General features: G+C 43.6%; 1 protein-coding gene across 2 annotated transcripts in view; it reads left to right on the forward strand.

Annotated features, from left to right (window-relative positions):
• usp44 (ubiquitin specific peptidase 44) overlaps positions 1–21,474 on the forward strand; it is a 57,236-nt gene that overhangs the window by 11,236 nt on the left and 24,526 nt on the right. Inside the window, exon 2 of one of the 2 annotated variants that reach the window (XM_055652773.1) lies at positions 2,511–3,963. In XM_055652773.1, coding sequence (XP_055508748.1) covers positions 2,566–3,963 — 1,398 coding nt within the window. In that variant the 5' untranslated portion in view covers positions 2,511–2,565. Of the gene's footprint in view, positions 1–2,510; positions 3,964–21,474 lie in introns of those variants that run through there. The other variant, XM_055652774.1, reaches the window with a different exon arrangement.

Genomic DNA, 21,474 nt, shown 5'->3' on the forward strand with positions numbered 1-21,474 from the left:
AAATACATTTTGTCTCAGTTGGCGTTTTGTGTAGCTGGGGTCCGCTGCGGCCTTGAGCAAATAACCTATGGTTACACCTGCACATGGGTGGTGCAGTGACAGAGCGCCAGGGCAACCTTACAGCGCCGGAGACCCGGTTCTCCTTGTGTTGTGGCCTGCGTAGATTTTCCCCGGGTGCTCTGGTTTCTTTCCACGCTATAAAGATGTACTGTTTTGTAGGGCAACTGGCTTGGTAAGATTGTAAATTGTCCCTTGTGTGTGTTGGGTAGTGTTAACATGCAGGGAACGCTGGTCGGCCCAGACTTGGTGGGCCGAAGGGCCTGTTTCTGCACTGTATCTCTAAACTAAGCTAAATGAAGGTGAATATTGGTGAGGCGGAGAAGGGTCTTGACCCGAAACGTCGCCAATTCCTTCTCTCCACAGATGCTACCTCCCCAGCTGAGTTTCTCCAGCATCTTGTGACTGCCTCTGAGGCAAATGAAATTCCTGATTGGAAATTTCTCCAATTCTTTGGCCTGGATTCTGTCCACATAGTTGATAGTCTTTGTGGATTGTGAATTCTAAAGGTCAAACCTTTTCCAATCCCTGGCAATCCATACTTAAAATAGTCCCTCAAACTCTCCCTTAATTCACAAATGTCATTCGATGTAACTAGAGGAGTTATTATCTATTGATGGCAGTGGTTGTTGACTGATACCGTACCAAATAAATGTATGGGAAGTGAATGGAAGGAGAAATGATGAGGCCTCGTATTCTGTTTGTACCTGTTACATTTCCAACTTTCAGTTTTGATGAAAGGATGGTTGGTCTTTCTCCATGGGTGCGCCTAGCTATTGCTACCAGTTTGAAAAGCAGTGTATTTCGTGATGTTCAGGGGATGATAAAGAAAAGAACTAAGTTGTCAGAGTTGCATGTTTTGCATCTTATTACCCGTTTTCCTGGAATAATGAAGTTGATTTGCTGGGTTCCCCAGATTTGAAGTTCATTTTCATGGTTGCATTGCAGTGTACAGCTCTTTTTAATTTCAGTTTTCAGTTTTAATTTTAGGGACAGTATGGAAACAGGCCTTTTGGCCATCAGTTCATGTCATAGGAGCAGAATGAGGCTATTTGGCTCATGTCCACCATACCATTCAATCATGGCTGATCTACTCTCAGTCCCATTCTCCTGCCTTCACGGCATAACCCTGGACACCCGTTCTAATCAAGAATCTGTCGGTCTCCACCTTAAAAATACCCTCTATGGCTAACCAAGTCCATGCCAACCATCAATCGCCTGTTAACACTAGTTGTATGTATTCGCACTTTTGCATCCACACTTCACACACTATGGGTAATTTAGAGCGACCAATGAACCTTCAAACCTGTGTCACCCATCCTTTTCCTCCAGAGATGCTGCCTGACCCTCTGTTACTCCAGCACTTTGTGCCTATCTTCTGTATATACCAGCATCTTTCTACACATTAGTAAGCAAGATTCACTTTGTGCAGCTAAATAACAAGGGGATGCAATCTGTATTTTTTACTCTTTCATACTTTCCTAGATTAGAGCAAATGACCTCAAAAAGTGTAGACAGTGACAGCGGGTTCGTTGGCGGCAGCATGAGCCTCGGCAGCAGTGGGAGCCTCAGCGACAGCAGGAGCCTTGCCGGTGGTGGGGCCTCTCGATCAACCAGCGGTCAATGAGCATGAGCGGGGGAGTGGAAGACAATGGGGACCCCATGGTGGGGGAACGCGTGAAGAACAATAGGGACCCCGTGTGGCAGGGACCGCTGTGAGGGACAGTGGGAGAACAAAGGGGGACCCAGTGTGGGGGGGGGGGGGGGGTTCTTGTTTAAAATCCTCTGCCCAGGGGATTAATCCTGCATTTGTTCGTATGTTTGTTCCAGTGAAGGCTCTGTGCACGCAGCCAGCCAACAGTCGCTTGTCTGTTTCGTTTTGTTTTCACGTTTAATTTCAAGTTTTCGTGTACTATGTTGTGACTGTTGGCAGAACAATTTCCCTCCAGGCATGAATAACGTTTTATCATATGATTTGAGTTGCCATTGATTAGTTGAATGAGGAAATTGATAGGCAATAACATTTTGAATTTATGGCTCTGCATGCATCTGAGTTTAGTAAAGTTTCATCTTAATCAGACGTGGATCTGGTCTCTATTCTTGCCTTTTAACGGTTATGTCGTGGTGAAATTGTAAATCTTAGTGCTCCTCACCACATTGAAGTGCATATGATGCCACATATCCTGCTTAGATCAAATGCCTCCCTTTCATCTGGTATTTGTTGGTTCACATGCTTGACCATTAATGTTTTATCATTAATGTTTTATTATTATTAATGTGTAGTGTTTTCTGAGTCATTCGTAACTGTCACAGTATGTCATGTTACTTGTGGGCGGAGCACCAAGGCAAATTCCTTGTATGTCAATACTTGGTCGATAAACTTACTTACTGACTTATTTGAAGTTAGATTTGATTCTGTGAAAGTTTACGCTTGTTTCTTGTATTTCTTGCAGTTTATCATATTGGATGTTTGCCGTGCAACCTCCAGAATGGTGGTGCCTGTAATTGATGGATCGGTGCAAGCATGTAGGTCGGCTTCGGCTGGCCCAGGATCATTCGATTTTAAATCCGCAAAAATGGCATTGTATGGAGTGCAACACTACCGAGTCCATGTGGGCATGTCTCAGCTGTTCCCATGTTGCTTGCGGACGATACAATGAAGAACATGCACTCAAACATTTTCAGGAGAGTCAACACCCCGTGGCCTTGGAAGTAAATGAACTGTACGTATTTTGTTATATATGTGACGACTATGTGTTAAATGACAATGCCACTGGTGATCTTAAGCTATTGAGGAGCACATTAAGTGCGATCAAGAGCCAGAACTATGACTGCACAACTCGAAGTGGTAGGACTTTACGGTCGATGGCAAGCGGTGACGACTCTTATCTTTCTCGAGGGTGTACGCAAGCACAACTGCGCAACGAAGATCAGATGTTCACAGCACTTTGGCACCGCCGTCGATCGCTTATGTCCAAGGTCTTCCAATCTTGGTTTGTGCTGACACCCACGGGCAAACTGAGGCTGGAAGAAGAGCTGTCAAGAGAGGAGGCTGAAATTAAGAGGGAAGATGCTCGGAAAAGACGACAGGAGCTGAAACGCCGGCTGCACGAAGAGTTCTTAAGCTTGCCGCCACGTAAGAGTCTGCGTGTAAAAGATCCCTCGTATACAAGTGACCTGTCGACTGAAATCGCACCTGCAAAACATCCAGCTGGCCTGCCTTCCTGCACAGTTAGATTGAAAAAAATTGGTGATTCTCCTATTAAACGAAGGCCGACTGTCACGCCTGGTGTGACGGGACTGAGGAACTTGGGTAATACCTGCTACATGAACTCCATTCTACAGGTGCTCAGCCATTTGCAAGTGTTTTGTGAGTGCTTCTTGGATCTGGATTTGAGTCCGTCCCAGGATTTGCTGGCTGGTACAGCAAATGGGAAAACCAGGTCGTGTAGCAGGCGACCTATTGTCGGTGAAGTCAGTTCGAGTATATCTCTGGATGAGGAAAAAGGTTCGAGGCGACCCAGTTTCTCAGAAGGCCTAAGCGGGGGAGCATCACAGAGCCAAAATCGGGAACTCATTCAATTAAAGGAGCCGAACTCCAAACATATTACCCTGTGCCACGAACTCCACACCCTTTTCCTGGTCATGTGGTCTGGGAAATGGGCATTGGTGTCTCCCTTTTCTATGCTGCACTGCGTCTGGCGACTTATTCCTACGTTCCGTGGCTATGCCCAGCAGGATGCTCAGGAGTTTCTCTGTGAGCTGCTGGATAAAGTTCAGCAGGAACTGGAAGCTACAAAGCCATCAGTTCATCACAAGCGATCAATTCCCATATCACAGCGAAAACTTATCCGAAGAGTTCTGAATGTGATTAACACCATTTTCCACGGACAGCTGCTCAGCCAGGTACAGATTGTGTTAGTTGTTAAACCTTTATTTAATATTTGTTGGCCATATAGTAGTACTTTGCCAAAGTGATCCAAGTTTTGATTTAATTTTTCGTTGTCGCCAAACTACGATGCAAATATTTTAGTTTCCTTTGTTTTTATTGTCCTAGTTAAAAAGCTGTATGTGTTGAGAACTTTTTCAAAGTCCCTGAGATGTTATAGTGCATTTATCATGTGATATTTGTTGCTTATAGCGTTATGATATTTGGAAGTTGAAACGGCAATAGTCAAGGACCATTGGCTTAGAATAAAAGGACATGCCTTTAGAAAGGAGATGAGGAGCAATTGCTTTAGTCAGAGGGTGATGAATTTGTGGAATTCATTGCCACAGTAAGCTTTGTAGGCCAGGTCAATGGATATATTTCCTTTGCTCCATAGATGCTGCCTCACCCGTGGAGTTTCTCCAGCATTTTTGTCTACCTTCGATTTTCCAGCATCTGCAGTTCCTTCCTAAACTTTTACCGTTCAATGTACATTAGAACAGATATTCCAAAGACTGGTTCTTGTTTTGAATTAATGGCTGCTACTTTCAGAAAATTTTAGAACCCTTGAATAGTTCCTAACAGTAACATCAAGGAGTTTGGGTGGCAATGAAGTTGATGAGCATCAAGGAGAAAACAGTTCAGGTTATTCTCGCACAAAGGGCAATGGTTGTGCTCATTGAAGGTTTAATCATCCTAGTCTTGGGCCATTGGTGTAGGAAACCTTGGCGCAATGTCCCAGGCCCGATCAGTTATTGGCTGCTGTTTCATTGTTTCCGTCCATCATAAGGTGAGAAGAGGAATGTGCAATTATCATTTGCAATGTTCAATACTAAAGCAGAACATGCCTGGTCACATGGACAGTGTTCAGTCATAGACTAATAACAATCATGCCACAAGTTTCAGGCTATGATAATCTTTCTCAGAGAGGAAATCTGACCGTTTTAAGTTTTGATAATAATGACATTGCCATTGAACAGGTGCAGCTAGTAGAGATGCTACCTCACAGATCCAGTGATGTGTTCAGTCATGACCTCTGGTGTTGTCTGTGTGAAGTTTGCACATTCTTCCTACAACTGATTTTTTTTTTTCCTCTGTGTGCTTTGGTTTCCTCCCTCATTCCAATGACCTGAGTTGATAGAGGAAGGGTCATGAGCCAAAACATCACCTATTCCTTTTCTGCAGAGGTGCTGCCTGACCCGCTGAGTTACTCCAGCTTTTTTTGTCTGTCTGGCTGATTGCCTCTTAGTGTGTAGGAGAGTGATAGAGTCTGGGTGAATTGATGGGAATGAGGAAAGAATAGATTACCTCAGGAAAATTTGAGGGGAGCGAGTGCTTTGAGCTGGCACAGACATTGGCGGAAGTGGTCTTAAAAAAAAAGTCACAAAAATGTGAATAGTCAATTCTGCTACCACAATGATTCTAGAGATACCATTGACCAGACGCTCAACTTGACAATAGGCAATAGGTGCAGGAGTAGGCCATTCGGCCCTTCGAGCCAGCACCGCCATTCAATGTGATCATGGCTGATCAGCCCCAATCAGTACCGTGTTCCTGCCCATAACCCCTGACTCCGCTATTTATAAGAGCCCTATCTAGCTCTCTCTGGAAAGCACCCGGAGAACCTGCCTCCACCGCTCTCTGAGGCAAAGAATTCCACAGACCAGCCGCATAAATACTGTGTCTGCAAGAACAAATCAGTTGCTGGTTATCATGCGACCAAGGGCCTCTCCACCAAAGATCTTATAGCCACCATGTACAAGGATTGTGTAGGAATACTCTCCACTTCTCCAGCTGACTGCAGTGCTGATGTATCCCAGGAAGTTTTATATCATTGAGGTCAAACAGCAGTGTATACTAGCAAAAAAAATACGGTGCAGTTCCTTGTGTTGGTTCTCTGTCAGCGCCCCTTGGACCCTCTGCTTCCACCACTAAGGTGGACCAGAATCGCAGGCTAATTGGAACACTATCTCCCACTGCCCGTACAGGACGCATCCCACACTAACTTGGAAACATACCGCCATTCTTTTATCATTGTTAAATCTATATCCTTGGTGGCCGATTAGGAAAAGGGGAGATGCAATGAGACCTGGGTGTCATGGTACACCAGTCATTGAAAGTAGGAATGCAGGTGCAGCAGGCAGTGAAGAAAGCAAATGGTATGTTAGCATTCATAGCAAAAGAATTTGAGTATAAGAGCAGGGAGGTTCTACTGCAGTTGTACAGGGTCTTGGTGAGACCACACCTGGAGTATTGCATGCAGTTTTGGTCTCCTAATCTGAGGAAAGACATTCTTGCCATAGAGGGAGTACAGAGAAGGTTCACCAGACTGATTCTTGGGATGGCAGGACTTTCATATGAGGAAAGACTGGATAGACTCGGCTTGTACACGTTGGAATTCAGAAGACTGAGGGGGGGATCTTATAGAAACTTACAAAATTCTTATGGGGTTGGACAGGCTAGATGCAGGAAGATTATTCCCGATGTTGGGGAAGTCCAGAACTAGGGGTCACAGTTTAAGGATAAGAGGGAAGACTTTTAGGACCGAGATGAGGAAATCATTTTTTACACAGTGGTGAATCTCTGGAATTCTCTGCCACAGAAGGTAGTTGAGGCCAGTTCATTGGCTACATTTAAGAGGGAGTTAGATGTGGCCCTTGTGGCTAAAGGGATCAGGGGGTATGGAGAGAAGGCAGGTATGGGATACTGAGTTGGATGATTAGCCATGATCATATTGAATGGCGGTGCAGGCTCGAAGGGCCGAATGGCCTACTCCTGCACCTATTTTCTATGTTTCTATGTTTCTATCCTGTAGTCCATCCTATAGCTCTAGGGATTGCAATGGTTCAGAAAGGTGACTCCTTACCACCACCACCTCAAGACAATTTAACAAGGCTAATAAATGCAGATCTTGCAGCAGTGCCTACATCCACAAACAGATAAAAATGTATATCCAGATCATTAATTCACAATTCAAAACTTGCAATGTATCAATAACAGATACCTATCTCAAATTTTTGGGTGGCACAGTGGCACAACGGTAGAGTTGCTGCCTTACAGCGTCAGAAACCCTGGTTCGATCCTGACTACGGGTGCTCTCTGTCTGGAGTTTCTACGTTCAACCTGTGACCATGTGAGTTTTCTCCAGGTGCTCCGATTTCCTCCCACACACAGGTCCTATAGATTTGTAGGCTAATTGGCTTCTGTAAAAATTGTAAATTGTCCAGAGTGTGAAGGATAGTGCCTGGGGATCGCGGACTCAGTGGGCCAAAGGGCTTGTTTCCGCACTGTATCTTTAAACTAAAACTAAACTAAATGTGGGAATGGAGGGTTATAAACTTCCTCCAACCCTATACCTTGTCTCACTCTTTACTAGCTCCTGACAGCCAGCCCCATTTTGTACAAGTTTACAATTTTGTTCATCCTGTTCCCACTAAACTCGCTGTGCTCCTTTTGTGCCACTCCACGAATGAACAAAGCTTGGGAAACAAAATGTTGCATTTCCTAGTAGTGGTCCATTCAGCACTCCCTCCACTTTCTGCTTCATGGTTATCAGAAGTGGATCTTCAAACAACACGTTTGTGAATGGAACCAGCTCTGCTATGTTTGTATGTGAATGTGCCCTATTCATGACCCCATGCTGCTGTGGGCCAAGCCCTTCTGCAATCATTCATCCAGGGTTAATCACCCAGTTTGTGTGTCGACTCTCAGAATTGTTTGACGATTGTTTAAACCATTTATTGTTTTGATGTACCTTCATTAAGCACTTAAAACACAGGAGGCAAAGATACAGCTTGTACAAGTGGAGCATTGGTGACATTCTCTCAGTTAAATATGAATATTATACCATGTGGATTTTGCATTTATTACCAATGCATTTGATTATTCATTATCTTTCTCTGAAGCTAACTTGCAATTTATTAGGTTGACAGATCTGGTTGATAATAATTTTATTACATAACCAGTGCTTGAATAATAAAACAGTGAATTCTGAGGATTGCTAATGCCCCTGTCCCACTTAGGAAACCTGAACGGAAACCTCTGGAGACTTTGCGCTCCACCCAAGGTTTCCGTGCAATTCCCAGAGGTTCCCGGAGGTTTTTTGTCAGTCTATCTACCTGCTTCCACTACCTGCAACCTCCGGCAACCACCTGCAACCTCCGGGAACCGTACGGTTGGGTGGGACGCAAAGTCTCCAGAGGTTTCCGTTCAGGTTTCCTAAGTGGGACAGGGGCATAAGTAATTTCCCATGCCCAGAGAGCGGAGGGTTGTTGGGATCGGGTCAGAAAGTGGAGCTGAGGCCAAGATGTGATCAGTCATGGTCTTATTGAAAGGCTGTGCAGGTCAAGAGGCCACATGGCTTCTTCCTGTTCCTGCCTCTTGCATCCTTATGAACTCTGCACACCTTCAGTGCTTTCCATTTGTGTCTATATCTAAGCCCCTGTCTTATCAACACCAGCACTGTCATCATACAAGACCATCCACAATATGATCATGTGTGTAGGAAGGAACTGCAGATGCTGGTTTACATCGAAGATTGACGCAAAATGATGGAGTAACTCAGCGGGTCAGGAAAAGGAAAATCTTTTCCCCCGTGATGCTGCCTGACCCGCTGAGTTACTCTGGCATTTTGTGTCTATCTACAATATGACCATGTCTAATCTGATCTTGGCTCCGCTTCACTTTCCAAATACCCATAATTTCTATTTGTGAGAAATTGCAGCAAGAGCATGATATCACATTCCCACGAAGTTGCACAGAAATGTGCCATTCATCAAAGACCATTCAATATTTAAGCTTGAGGAAAATGGCTAAATTTGCTATTACTGATTATTGCACACAGGAACCTGGCATGAGACAGTGCAATGTACCTTGTGCATAACTTGGAAGCAACTGAGTTACACGCTTAATTCATACTACATGTAGTTGACGGGTTGAAGTTTGGGAAAAAGAATTGAATAAAATGAGAAAAGTTGACTTGTATATACTAAGTTCTTCAAACACAACCTGTCCTAATCATGTTTTTAAAGTGCACATTACAGCACTATCAAATAGTTACTTCTCACCCCTTGTGCTTCTGTCAAATGGATGAACATATTGATTTTTGAAAACTGACTTTCTTTGTTATCATTGGTGCTTCGTTGACAAACTTATTAGCAACCCTGTAGTTTGTCTTGGAAGGGAAGCAAATCTGATTTCAGGAAAAAAAATTAAATGTTTGTAATATCTAATGGTATAACAACTATCAATTGAATATCATACATCGATTAAAACTGTGTGTGTGTGTGTGTGTGTCTATCCCCCAGAGAGTCTATCCCCTACCCCCTCCCTCTCTCTCTCTCTCCTCTCTCTCTCTCTCTCTCTCTCTCTCTCTCTCTCTCTCTCTCTCCCATCTCTCTCCCCTCTCTCCCCTCCCCCTCCCCCCTCCCTCCCCCCACCCTCCCTCCCTCCCTCCTCCACCCCCTCTCTCCCTCTGTCTCTTGCCCTTCTGTCTCTGCCCCTCTCTCTCTCCCCCCCCATTCCTCTCTGCCCTCACTCTCTACCCCCCCCCCCCCCCCCCCCCCGCGCCCTCTCTAGACACGCCTGCGAGTTGGGGGCTATGCGTCAGTGGATAGGGCGGTTATGGGGTAAAAGGAGCAAATTAATAATATTAATATAATATTAAGGGGGGTAATTAGCATGAGTGCGGGAGGAGGGGACAGTTAGTGGGGGTGTGTGATGCCGCATGCCGCCCGCAACCGCGCATTGGAGGAACAAACCCAATGGGTCTGCACTTGGTCTAGTCTAATATAAAACTCAGGGTGCTGTACAGTCATAATACATTGGTCAAAAAGCAGGGTTAAAGCATATCTTGGGATCTTTGGATGCCATCATGGCTATTGCCCTAGCTGGGGACCACAGTTTGTGAGAGGCTCCAAGGGTAATGGCTTTGGTCTTTCTAATTTGGTGAAACCAATTTGGAGAGAAGTGGAACTAAGGAAAGACTATTTTGTTGGTATGTCCAAGTTGACATTTTGTGATACTAACGGGACATCGTGAAAAATGGGAGGCAGTGGATAAGCTATCGGCTCTCTCGGGCATCATGGAAAATAAAACAAAGCCTTTATAAGAATTTCTGTGGCTCAGGTGGAATGGGTAGGAGTGAAAGTAAGTGAGGAAATTCCCATCCAGTGGGGATGAGGAAAAGCATTTTGAGGGATAATGATAATTCTCTCGAGTAGGCAGAGGATAAGATAAAGATTATGTACCATTGGTTTTGGCAGTCACTGTTTCTGGCACAAAAAAAGTACTACATAGAATATGATCTATGTAAAATTAATGTGGAGGTGTGATTCCAAGATGGGGTTCTGGACAATTGTCCATGTGATGGTCCAGACACTAAAAATCCTAAGCTATTAAAACTGGAAGCATAATGTATCGTAATAATGTACTTTGTGCTGGTCGCTATGATTTATTTGATGCTTATCAATTCAGACGATTTTTGGCCGAATGTAGTTAATTTATTTTGTGGTTGTACACTGCTGTTTTATCTAATCCTTTCCAAACTTCTTATTGACACTAGTGAAATTGTCAATTTATCCCATGGGAACCATATTACCCAATCATAATTTTATTTTATTTTTGTTTCCGCTTCTTGCAGGTTGTGTATGGCATTGGTTTCTGTTTTCTTTTTTTAATTGCTAGAATAATCTTCTGAAATTAGGATGTTGAAAAAGGGCGGCACGATGGCGCAGCGGTATAGATGCTGCCTTACAGAGCCAGAGACCCAGGTTCAATACTGACCGCGGGTGCTGTCTGTACGGAGTTTGTATGTTCTCCTCGTGACCAATGTGGGATTTCTGCAGTTTCCTCCCATTCTCCAAGGACGTGCAAGTTTGTACGTTAATTAATTGGCTTGGTAAAATTGTGAAAATTGTCCCTAGTGTGTAGGAGGTGTGTTAGTGTGCCTGGTCACTGTAGTGTCACTGGTCGGCATGAACCTATTGGGCCAAAAGATCTGCTTCCGCATTAAACTCGTTTTGGAACAGAGAACCCTTGTAGAAAAATGTGAAAATAAGGGCCATGTATAACATTAAGTGTGATTTCTTCAGCACTTCATGGGTTTCATGCTGAGAAAGTATGTTAAAATAAAGCAAGTCAGATACTTGAGTCAAATGGATTTGAACAGTGATGTGCTTGAAGCTGTTTTGGACCAGTTAATAACATTTGGCTCATTAGCAATCCTGGTTAGACTGGTTTAAGTAGAATTGTAATTATAAAAGTGTCAATGATTCATCTTCAAATTTGTGCCTGGTCAAGTCACAGCAAGCAACATTTAAAAATGAATGGAAATGCAATCTTTTTGTTATCCAATGTTTAAACTTTGGCTGCCGTAGAATAGGAAGGTTGATGCACTTGGCAGGTCTGCAGGGTTTAGAGTGTTTAGACGTCTGCAGAATTTTTTAACCTAACACTTGAAAAATGTTGATAAAGTTGATTAAATAATATATTTAAAGAAAGAAGGATTGCGTCAAACATTCAAATGACTACATTTTTTTCTTAGCGTGTGGACTAATTGAGAATGTTTTAACATGCTTTCCTATTCCAACAGTTTAGTTTGAAGATACATCATGGAAGCAGGCCCTTTGACCCACCGAGTCTGCACTGAGCAGAGATCCCCACACACTAACACTATTCTACACACATTAGGGACAATTTACAATTATACCAAGCCAAATAACCTACAAACCTATACATCTTTGAAGTGTGGGAGGGAACAGCAATTCCTGGAGAAAACTCACACAGGTCACAGGGCGAACATACAAACTATATAGACTGCACCCATGGCAGATTGGAAGGTAGCAACTACAATACTGCATCTTAAGGAATATATTTAAAGCAAGTAGGAAGCTGAAGATTAATTAGATTGATATCAATTGTCGTTATGCTGGAATTTATTGTTAAAGAGGAAATTCCTATTCTCCTTAATGAATACAATCACAGAATTCCAGTGTAAGATATGAAGGAGATAAGTGATCCATGTGGAGTCCGGGACTCTTTGGGAAAATCTCATTACAAGATAGCTACCAGGGGAGTCAATCGTCCAAGGACAAAAATGCTCTCCAAAATACAGTGCAAACATTAGCTTCCTTGTCTGTAAATATATATGTTTAAGTAGAATCATTAATTTGTCTAACACCATTAGTGGGTCACTTGCTATATGTTCAACATATTTTGGCCATATGGGTGATCATACACACATCTTGCAGTTTTATTATATCATATATGCAGCTAATGCCCTCATTTCCTTTAGTACATCCTGTTTGTTCCAGTCTGGAGAGTAATGGGATGGTTGTAGTAAAGCCCCTGGGATTACTTTTGATCACAAGAGCCTACAGCTCTGTTTGAGCTGGTTCCAGCCAGCTCTATCCAGCTGACCACATGGCTAGGTAGGCTTTGTCTCCCGACCAAAGGGCCAGTAAAGGAGGTAAACATATGGGGTAACTGGAATTTCTAAGTGGGTGTTTATAAGATGCATAGAAAAGGTTGCCACTTAAAATATGAACTAAATCTTGTCAAATTGTTGACTATTATTAGTGGGATTGTGACATTGTCAGCTATTTGCTACTTCTAATAATATGTTGGATGAGAATGTAGGGTGTATGTTCATGTTTTGTGCTGATAAGTTAATTTGTATGTAATGCCCTTGTCCCACTTGGGAAACCTGAACGGAAACCTCTGGAGACTTTGCGCCCCACCCAAGGTTTCCGTGCGGTTCCCGGAGGTTTTTGTCAGTCTCCTTACCCTGCTTCCGGCAACCACCTGCAACCTCCGGGAACCACACGGAAACCTTGGGTGGGGCGCAAAGTCTCCAGAGGTTTCTGTTCAGGTTTCCTAAGTGGGACAGGGGCATAAGAAAGCAAGGAGAATGTCAAGTTTTGCAAAGATTCATCGTCAGGTTAAGCAAATGGACAGGAATAGATGACAGATGGGAAATAAAGAAAGAATGTGAAAATGTGCACCTCGGTCGGAAGAATTAAAGTAGATGCTGTAAATTGCAAGGAAGAAATGTTGGTATAGAGTGCGTGGTGTTGCTCTTTGCAAAGTCAAACCTGGGCGGGGCCTACAGATTGGATGGTTGGGCTATGAGGAGTGATGTAGAGCAGAGGGATCTAGGAATGCAGGTACATAGTTTCTTGAAAGTGGTGTCATAGGAAGATAGGATGGTCAAGAAAGTTTTTGGCACATTGGCCTTCCTCCGTTACAGAGTATTGAGTGTTAAAATTGAGACATTATGCTACAGTTGTTCCAAATGTTAGTGAGACCACCTTTTGGAGTCATTGTTCAGTTTTGGCCAACCTGTAATAAGAAGAATGCTATTAAGTTGGTAAGTTTGCAGAGAAGATTTATGAGAATGTTGCCAGGACTTGAGGGCCAGTGCTTTAGGGAGAGGTTGAGCAGGTTAGGACTTTATTTCTTGGAGTGCAAAACGATGAGGGATGATCTTGAAGAGGTGCATGAGATGAATAGATTCAGCAAATGCACAGTCCTTTACTCAGAGTAGGGGAATCAAGAACTAGAGGTCATAGGTTTACGTTGAGGGAGGGGGAAGATTTAATAGGAACCTGAGGGGCAACTCTTTTACACAAAGGGTGGCAGGTATATGGAATGTGCTGCCAGAGGAGATAGTTGATGCAGGTACTAACACAACTTTTAAAAGACATTTGGACAGGAAATGTCCTATATGTATAGGATAGGTTTAGAGGTTATGGATCAAACGTAGGCAGGTGGAACTAGTGTGATGGGACATGTTGGTCAGCGTGGCAACGATGGGCTGAAGGACTTGTTTCCATGCTGTATGAGTAGAGTAGAGTAGAGTGAGAAGTGGTGGGATTGATTCATGAAATGATGAAAGTAAACTTGCCACGAAGACAAACATTTTGGAAGACAAATAGTGATTTGAGTACAAACAATGCAAGATCTTTCTACTGTATAGGGCTTTGGTGAGATCAATTGAAGTGGTGTGAGGATGTGTGCCTTGGAGTTGCCATATCCTGGACCTGCCAGATTGATTGCTGTGGGGAGAGCAAGATAAATTGTTCTTGAATATTTAGTAGACTCTTTGTTAAGCTCATTGAGAAATGAGCTATTTAGAGTCGTTAACGGGATGGATGGCAAAATGCTGCTTCCTCCAGCTGTCAATTCTGGGGAGGGCTGCCTCAGGATTGGGAATTAGCCATTTGGGATGAAGACGAGAGACATTTCTTTTGCACAAGAGTTGTGATTTTTTTCTTTAGGATTCTCTACTTAAGTTAACATGAATTTGGGCTATCATTTTGCTTTGGATGTTAAGGAGATTGGCATGGAAAACAAGGTGGGGAAGACAGGTGAGATACAAGGCTAGGTGTGAAATTGAAATGCAAGGCAAACTCACAGACCCTTCCGCCTACTGAATACACTCAGTATGGGCTGTAGTGTAAACCTATTGCTCTATCCAATGCTGCAAATTCTTTCAGTTGGCCAAGTTTCCTATTTTCTGCATGGATCATATTGTCTGCAGCCACATAGAACAGAGAAACATAGAAAATAGGTGCAGGAGTAGGCCATTTGGCCCTTCAAACCTGCACCGCCATTCGATATGATCATGGCTGATCATCCAACTCAGTATCCCATCCCTGCCTTCTCTCCATACCCCCTGATCCCTTTCGCCACAAGGGCCACATCTAACCCCCTCTTAAATATAGAACAGTTCCCTCAAGAAACAAGACTTCCACGTTTTAAATCTAAATCCCACTAAAACATATAGATTATTTTGTTTTTTGTGATTACTTTAACTGAAGTTGATTCCAGTGATAATGGGGAACTTTTGTTAGCAGGGTTTTCTGTATGTTTCAGGTGACTGGCTTTAAACATTTTTTTAAATGGAGAAAGTTTAAACTGCAAGAAATGCTCTCCTTTGTGTGACAGGAACTATGATGTGACAGATATGAAATGTGCACATGTACCACTTCATTTGCCAGTCTCCTGAGTCCCTGCATGGGTGAGTTTGTGAATATTACCTTGTATTTGACACTTTGATCTGGGCATTTCTCAGCAGAAGGTACTGTGTCTGAGGAAACTGCTTTCTGTTGATCTAAAATTCTGTCTTGTATGCATTGATTTGGGGATAGTACTCTTGATGATAAATTCACTGGAAATGCAAAGATCAGGGCTGGTTTACAGGATTTAGCTAATCTGTATTTCATTGTACATATCTAAACTTCCACCTATAGTTTTTTAATTTAGTTTAGAGATGCTGTGTGGAAACAAGCCCTTCGGCCTACCGAGTACTCACCGACTAGTGACCCCCACACATTAAAACTATCATTTACACTCTAGGGACAATTTGCATTTATACCAAGCCAATTAACCTACAAACCTGTACGTCTTTGGAGTGTGGGCAGAAAACAGGGCACCCGGAGAAAACCCATGCAGGTCACAGGGAGAACGTACAAACTTTGTACAGACAGCGCCCATAGTCAGGATCGAACCCAGGTCTCTACCGCTGTGCCACTGTGCAGCCTCGTATTGATCATGTGTTGATCTTGTATCAAACACTGGGGCTAACGTCTGCTACCAACATTCATTTTAATGCTCTTGAACTTACCGCAGCTTGGGTAAATAGTGTGGGAAGTTACAATGTGTGCCAAACAATCCCTTTGGCTGTGACATTTACTTCTACAAGTGGCGGCTTAACCCTGCTGGACTGAAAGGGTTTAATAGGCTGATATATCACCACCTGGATTCTGATTTGCAACCCAAGAGAAATTAAATTGACCAACATGAGCAGTCAAGTACTTTTGTTCTGGGTCTGTTTCTTGAATCAGACACACAATGCTGGAGTAACTCAGCGGGTCAGGCAGCATCTCTGGAGACGAGGAAAAGGTGACATTTCGGGTCGAGACCGTTTTTCAGACCTTTTTTTTGTGTTTTGCTTTAATCTCCAACAAATGCTTTATATTTAGGTTTAAAAGGATCTGACAACAAACTAATAACATAAACTGTATATCATAACTGTCTGGTACTGATGCATAGATTTTTACAAATTTAAAAGCAAGAATTTAGAAAATTGGAACCAAATTATACTCTTTTTATGCTTTTATGCATTTGTTGGAGATGATGTATATAAGACTGGCTGAACATAACTCCACTGGGTTCAGTCTTCATTCTTACATTTCATCTTGTAAACTAAAGAGTCCAGAGAATCGTTTTTCACCACCTCGGATGATGGTGGACAAATCAACTACTGCTAGGCAGGCATTTTGGGACATTTAAATTAATATTAGCAGGTGCTGTACTCGCTCCATACTCATGACTGCGTAGCCAGACATAGTGCGAACTCCATCATCAAGTTCGCTGACGACACCACTGTTGTGGAACGTATCACTGATGGGGACGAGTCAGAGTATAGAAGTGAGATCGACCGATTGAGCAAATGGTGCCAGCACAATATCCTGGCTCTTAACACCAGCAAAACCAAGGAACTGATTGTGGACTTCTGAATGGGTAGAATGGGGACCCACAATCCTGTTTATATCAACGGGTCGATGATGGAAAGGGTCAAGAACTTCAAATTCCTGGGCGTGCATATTTCCAAAGATCTCCCCTGGTCCCAGAACACGATGCAATCATAAAGAAAGCACATCAGTGCCTCTACTTCCTGAGAAGATTACGGAGAGTCGGTTTGTCAAGGAGGACTCTCTTGAACTTCTACAGGTGCACAGTAGAGAGCATGCTGACCGGTTGCATCATGGCTTGGTTCGGCAACCTGAGCGTCCAGGAGCAGAAAACGCTGCAAAAAGTTGTAAACACTGCCCAGTCCATCATTGACTCTGACCTCCCTACCACCTAGGGGATCTATTGCAGTCGCTGCCACAAAAAGGCTGCTAGCATCGTCAAGGACCCACACCATCCTGGCCACTCATCTCTCCGCTGCCATCAGGTAGAACATCCAGGTTCAGGAATAGCTGCTTCCCCACAGCCCAGACTATTAAACACAACTTCAAACAAACTCTAAACAAAAACAGCCTATTGCTCTTTATCTGTTTATTGATGTGTGTATATATATATATTCTATGGTATATGGACACATTGATCTGATCTGTATTTTTGACTACAATATCCTGTTTAGCTGCAGCAAGCAAGAATGTCATTGTCCTATCAGGGACACATGACAATAAACTCTCTTGACTTGATCAGATAGGAATTATGGCAACAGTTACAATGACAGCACAGAAACTGTCTGTTTGACCCATGATATCTGTGCCAACTGTCAAGTACCAATCCCATTTTATATTCCCCACATTCCCTTTTAAGTATTCCGAGATTCTGAATTTGGAGAAGGTAGGGAAGTCACGGAAGAGAGTAGTGATGTGGTAGTGGAGGAGGTGTTGACAGCTTTAAAGTACATAAGCTGGCTAAACTCCTGGGGCCTGGCCAAGTGTATCCTGGAACATTGGGAAAGCAGAATAGAAATTGCTGAAGCACTGGCAAATATATTTGCATTATTGTAATCCACAAAAGAGTGGAGAATGGCAAATGTCATGCCTTTATTTAAGAAAGGATACAAGGACAAACCAGGGAAATACAGACCAGAGAATGTAATGCCTTAGTTGGGCAGGTTACTTAAGGGGATTTTAAGAGACAGGATCCAGGTGTATTTGGAACGGCAAGGACTGAGTAGGGACAATCAGCTTGGCTTTGTGTGTGGGAAAGTGTCTTTTACAAATTTGGTTAGGTTGTTTAGAAGAGGTAACCAGCACGATTGAGGGCCGTGCAGTAGTCGACGTAGACTTTGAGCAACGGTTTTGACAAGATCTTGATTGAAAGGTTGGATCTCATGGGATTCTTGATAAACTGGTCAAATGGATACAAAATTTACTTGAAGTTAGAAAACACAGGTGGTGGTAGATGTGTGTGCGTGCGTGTGTGCGCGTGTGTGTTCATAAGTTCAGGGGGCAGCATTAGGCCATACGGCCCATCAAGTCTACTCTGCCATTCTCCGCCGTGTGTTTGGGTGGGTGGGTGTTTGGGTGGGTGGGTGTTTGGGTGTGTGTGTGTGTGTGTGCGTGCGTGCGTGTGTCAGCAGTAGGCCATTCGGCCCATCACGTCTGCCCCGTCAGCTGTCTTGGCCATGAAAGCCACAGATGCACCGCCCTCAGACAAGAAATTCCTTCTCATCTTCTGTCTAAAGGTACGTCCTTTTACTCTGAGGCTAAGGCCTGTGGTCCTAGACTCTCCCACTAGTTTTCCACTCATGCCAAGTTTGGCATGCTTGCCTTCATCGGTCAGGGTATAGACTACAGGAGTTGGGACGTCATATTATCATTGTAAGGCAACATATGGAATGTTGTGTAAAGTGCTGGTCACTCTGCTATTTGAAAAATGCCATTAAACTGGAATGGACCCAAAAATGATTAAGGAGGATGCTATCAGTTCTGGAATGTTTAAGTTATAAGGAGAAGCTAGATAGGCTGTATCTTCTGGAGGTAAATGCAATATATACCTTTAGAAGACCCAATATACCTTCATGGGGTAATATAAAGTTGTGAGTGGGCTTGGGTAAGATGAAAGGTCAGTTTTTTTTCTCGAGGCTTCATGGAGCCTAAAATTAGAAGGCACAGGTTTAAGCGGAGAGGGGAAAGATTTAACAGGGACACGAGGGTTAGCTTTTTCACTCAGAGGGTGAAAAAGCTTGCCCCCACCTACATCAAAAGTCTACTTACCCACCACACCACCTCCAGGTCCCTCAGATCGGCCGACTTGGGGTTACTGAACATCCCGCGGTCTAGGCATAAGCTCAGGGGCGACCTTTGTGGTTGCAGCTCCTAGACTGTGAAACAGCATCCCTCTTCCCATCAGAACTGCCCTCCTCCATCGACTCCTTTAAGTCGAGACTTAAAACACATCATTACTCTCAAGCCTTTCTTGACGTTCTCTGAGGGAGGGCTATACGTATGTAGCGATGTATGTACTTAATCTATGAACCACTGTTGTATAACGTTAGTACCTCCACCAATGTAAAGCACTTTGGTCAACGAGAGTTGTTTTTTAAATGTGCTATAGAAATAAAAATGACTTGACTAGTGACAGGCACGTGTGACTGGCTCAGATGGGTAACTTGGCCACCACGGACAGGGCTGGGCAAAGGCCCTGTTTGTGTGCTCCATAATGCTATGACTCTACTTTACCACTTGCTTCACAAGCTCTGGGTAATTTACAGTTAACCTTTGGAATGTGGAAGGCGTGCACTAAACTGTTCAAAGGGCTCGGCGAACATTTATTCACATAGTCATGAAGGCAAACAGCACGGAAACAGATGCACCATGTGCCAACTGCAGATGCCTATCCATGCTGATCCAGCACTCAGCCCATAGCTTTCTGTGCCATGTATTTCAGATGCTCGTGTAAATACATTTAAAATGTTATAAGCATACCTGCCCTCGCCATTCCCGCAGGCAGCATATTCTAGATTACAACCGCATTCCGGGTAAAAAATTCATCAAATCTCCTAAATTTCCCATCCCGTGCCTTAAACTTTGTTAACAGCAACATCCAAGACAGCAAGAAATTGCAGCGAATTGTGGTCGCAGCCCAGACCTTCACACAAACTAACCTCCCTTCCATTGACTCCATTTGTACCTCACGCTGCCTTGGCACGGGCAGCAGCATAATCGAGGACGAGGTGTAGAAGTGTGGAAAAAGCCCACCTCCAGATTCCGAGACAGTTTTTTCCCGGCTGTTATCAGACAACTGAACTATCCTGCCGCAACCAGAGAGCAGTCCTGAACCTCATCTATCTCATGGGGAACCTCAGAATATCTTTGATCGGTAATAATTCTGATTCTGTACCATTATAACGACACAGGCGCAGCGATAAAGGTGCTGCCTTACAGCGCCGGACACTCGAGTTCGATCTCTTGTCTGTACGGAGTTTGTACCTTCTCCCCGTGACCACGTGGGTTTTCTCCGAGATCTTCGGTTTCCTCTCACACTCCAAAGACGTACAGGTTTGTAGGTTAATTGGCTTGGTAAATTAAAAAATTGTCCCTAGTGGATGTAGGATAGTGTTAATGTGCGGAGATCGCTGGTCGGAGAGGACCCAGTGGGCTGAAGGACCTGTTTCCGTGCTGTATCTCTAAACTAAACTAATCCCACCTGCCTGCGCTTGTTCCATATCCCTCCAAACCTGTCCTATCCATGTAGCTGTCTAACTGTTTCTTAAAAGTTGTGATAGTCCCAGCCTCAACTACTGCCTCTGGCAGCTTGTTCCATATACCCACCACCCATTGTGTGAAAAAGTTACTACTCAGATTCCTATTAAATCTTTTCCCCTTCACCTTAAACCTATGAGCTCTGGTCCTCGATTCCCCTACTCTGGGCAAGAGATTCTGTGAATCTATTCCTCTCATGATTTTATACATCTCTATAAGATCACCCCTCATCCTCCTGTGCTCCAAGGAATAGACGCAGCCTACTCCATCTCTCTCCATAATTTGGACCCTCTAATCCTGGCAATATCCACGTAAATCTTCTCTGAATGCTTTCAAGCTTGACAATATCTTTCCTATAACACGGTGCCCAGAAATGAACACAATACTCTAAATGTAGTCTCACCAACGTCTTATACAGCTGCAACATGACCTCCCAACTTCTATACTCAACACTCTGACTGATGAAGGCCAATGTGCCTTTTTGACCACCTTATCTACCTGCGACCCGACCTTCAAGGAACCATGCACCTGCACTCCTATATCTCTCTGCTCTACAACACTCTCCAGAGGCCTACCATTCATTGTGTAGGTCCTGCCCTTGTTAGACGTCCCAAAATGTAACGCCTCACATTTTTTGTTTTAAATTTCAAACCATTCCTCAGTCCACCTGGCCAATCGATCTAGATCCTGCAGAATCTATCAAAACCATCTTCATTATCTGCAAAACCACCCACTTTTGCATGATCAGTGTGTGTAGGATAGTGTTAGTGTACGGGGATTGTTGTTGGCATGGACTTGGTGGGCTGGCGGACCTGTTTCTGCCTATTTCCTTCGCTCCATAGATGCTGCTGCACCCGCTGAGTTTCTCCAGCTTTTTTGTGTAACCTTCGATTCTCCAGCATCTGCAATTCCCTCTTAAACGACCTGTTTCTGCGCTGTATCTGTAAACTAAACGTAACGATAATAAATAATTGTTTGTGTTAATCGACTCTCATTGAAATTGCACTATTCTGATTTGCAGAAAAATTGATTTACGGGCAGTTCTTGGGAATGGAACCCTATGTAAACCCAGGGATTGCCTGTATTGGGAAAGTTGCATACCCCTACTTCTAATACCCCTATCATTTGTAAACTTGTATTTGCTGAGGCTTTTATTATATACAATGGGCAATTTGTAAAACTTGTGTTTCGGCCATATGATGGTGGATTAGTAACTCTAAAAGCCATTCACAACCACTTCAAATGTAACGGTGCTGC

Source organism: Leucoraja erinacea, chromosome 22 (assembly GCF_028641065.1).
Source record: "Leucoraja erinacea ecotype New England chromosome 22, Leri_hhj_1, whole genome shotgun sequence".
NCBI classification, from domain to species: Eukaryota; Metazoa; Chordata; class Chondrichthyes; order Rajiformes; family Rajidae; genus Leucoraja; species Leucoraja erinaceus.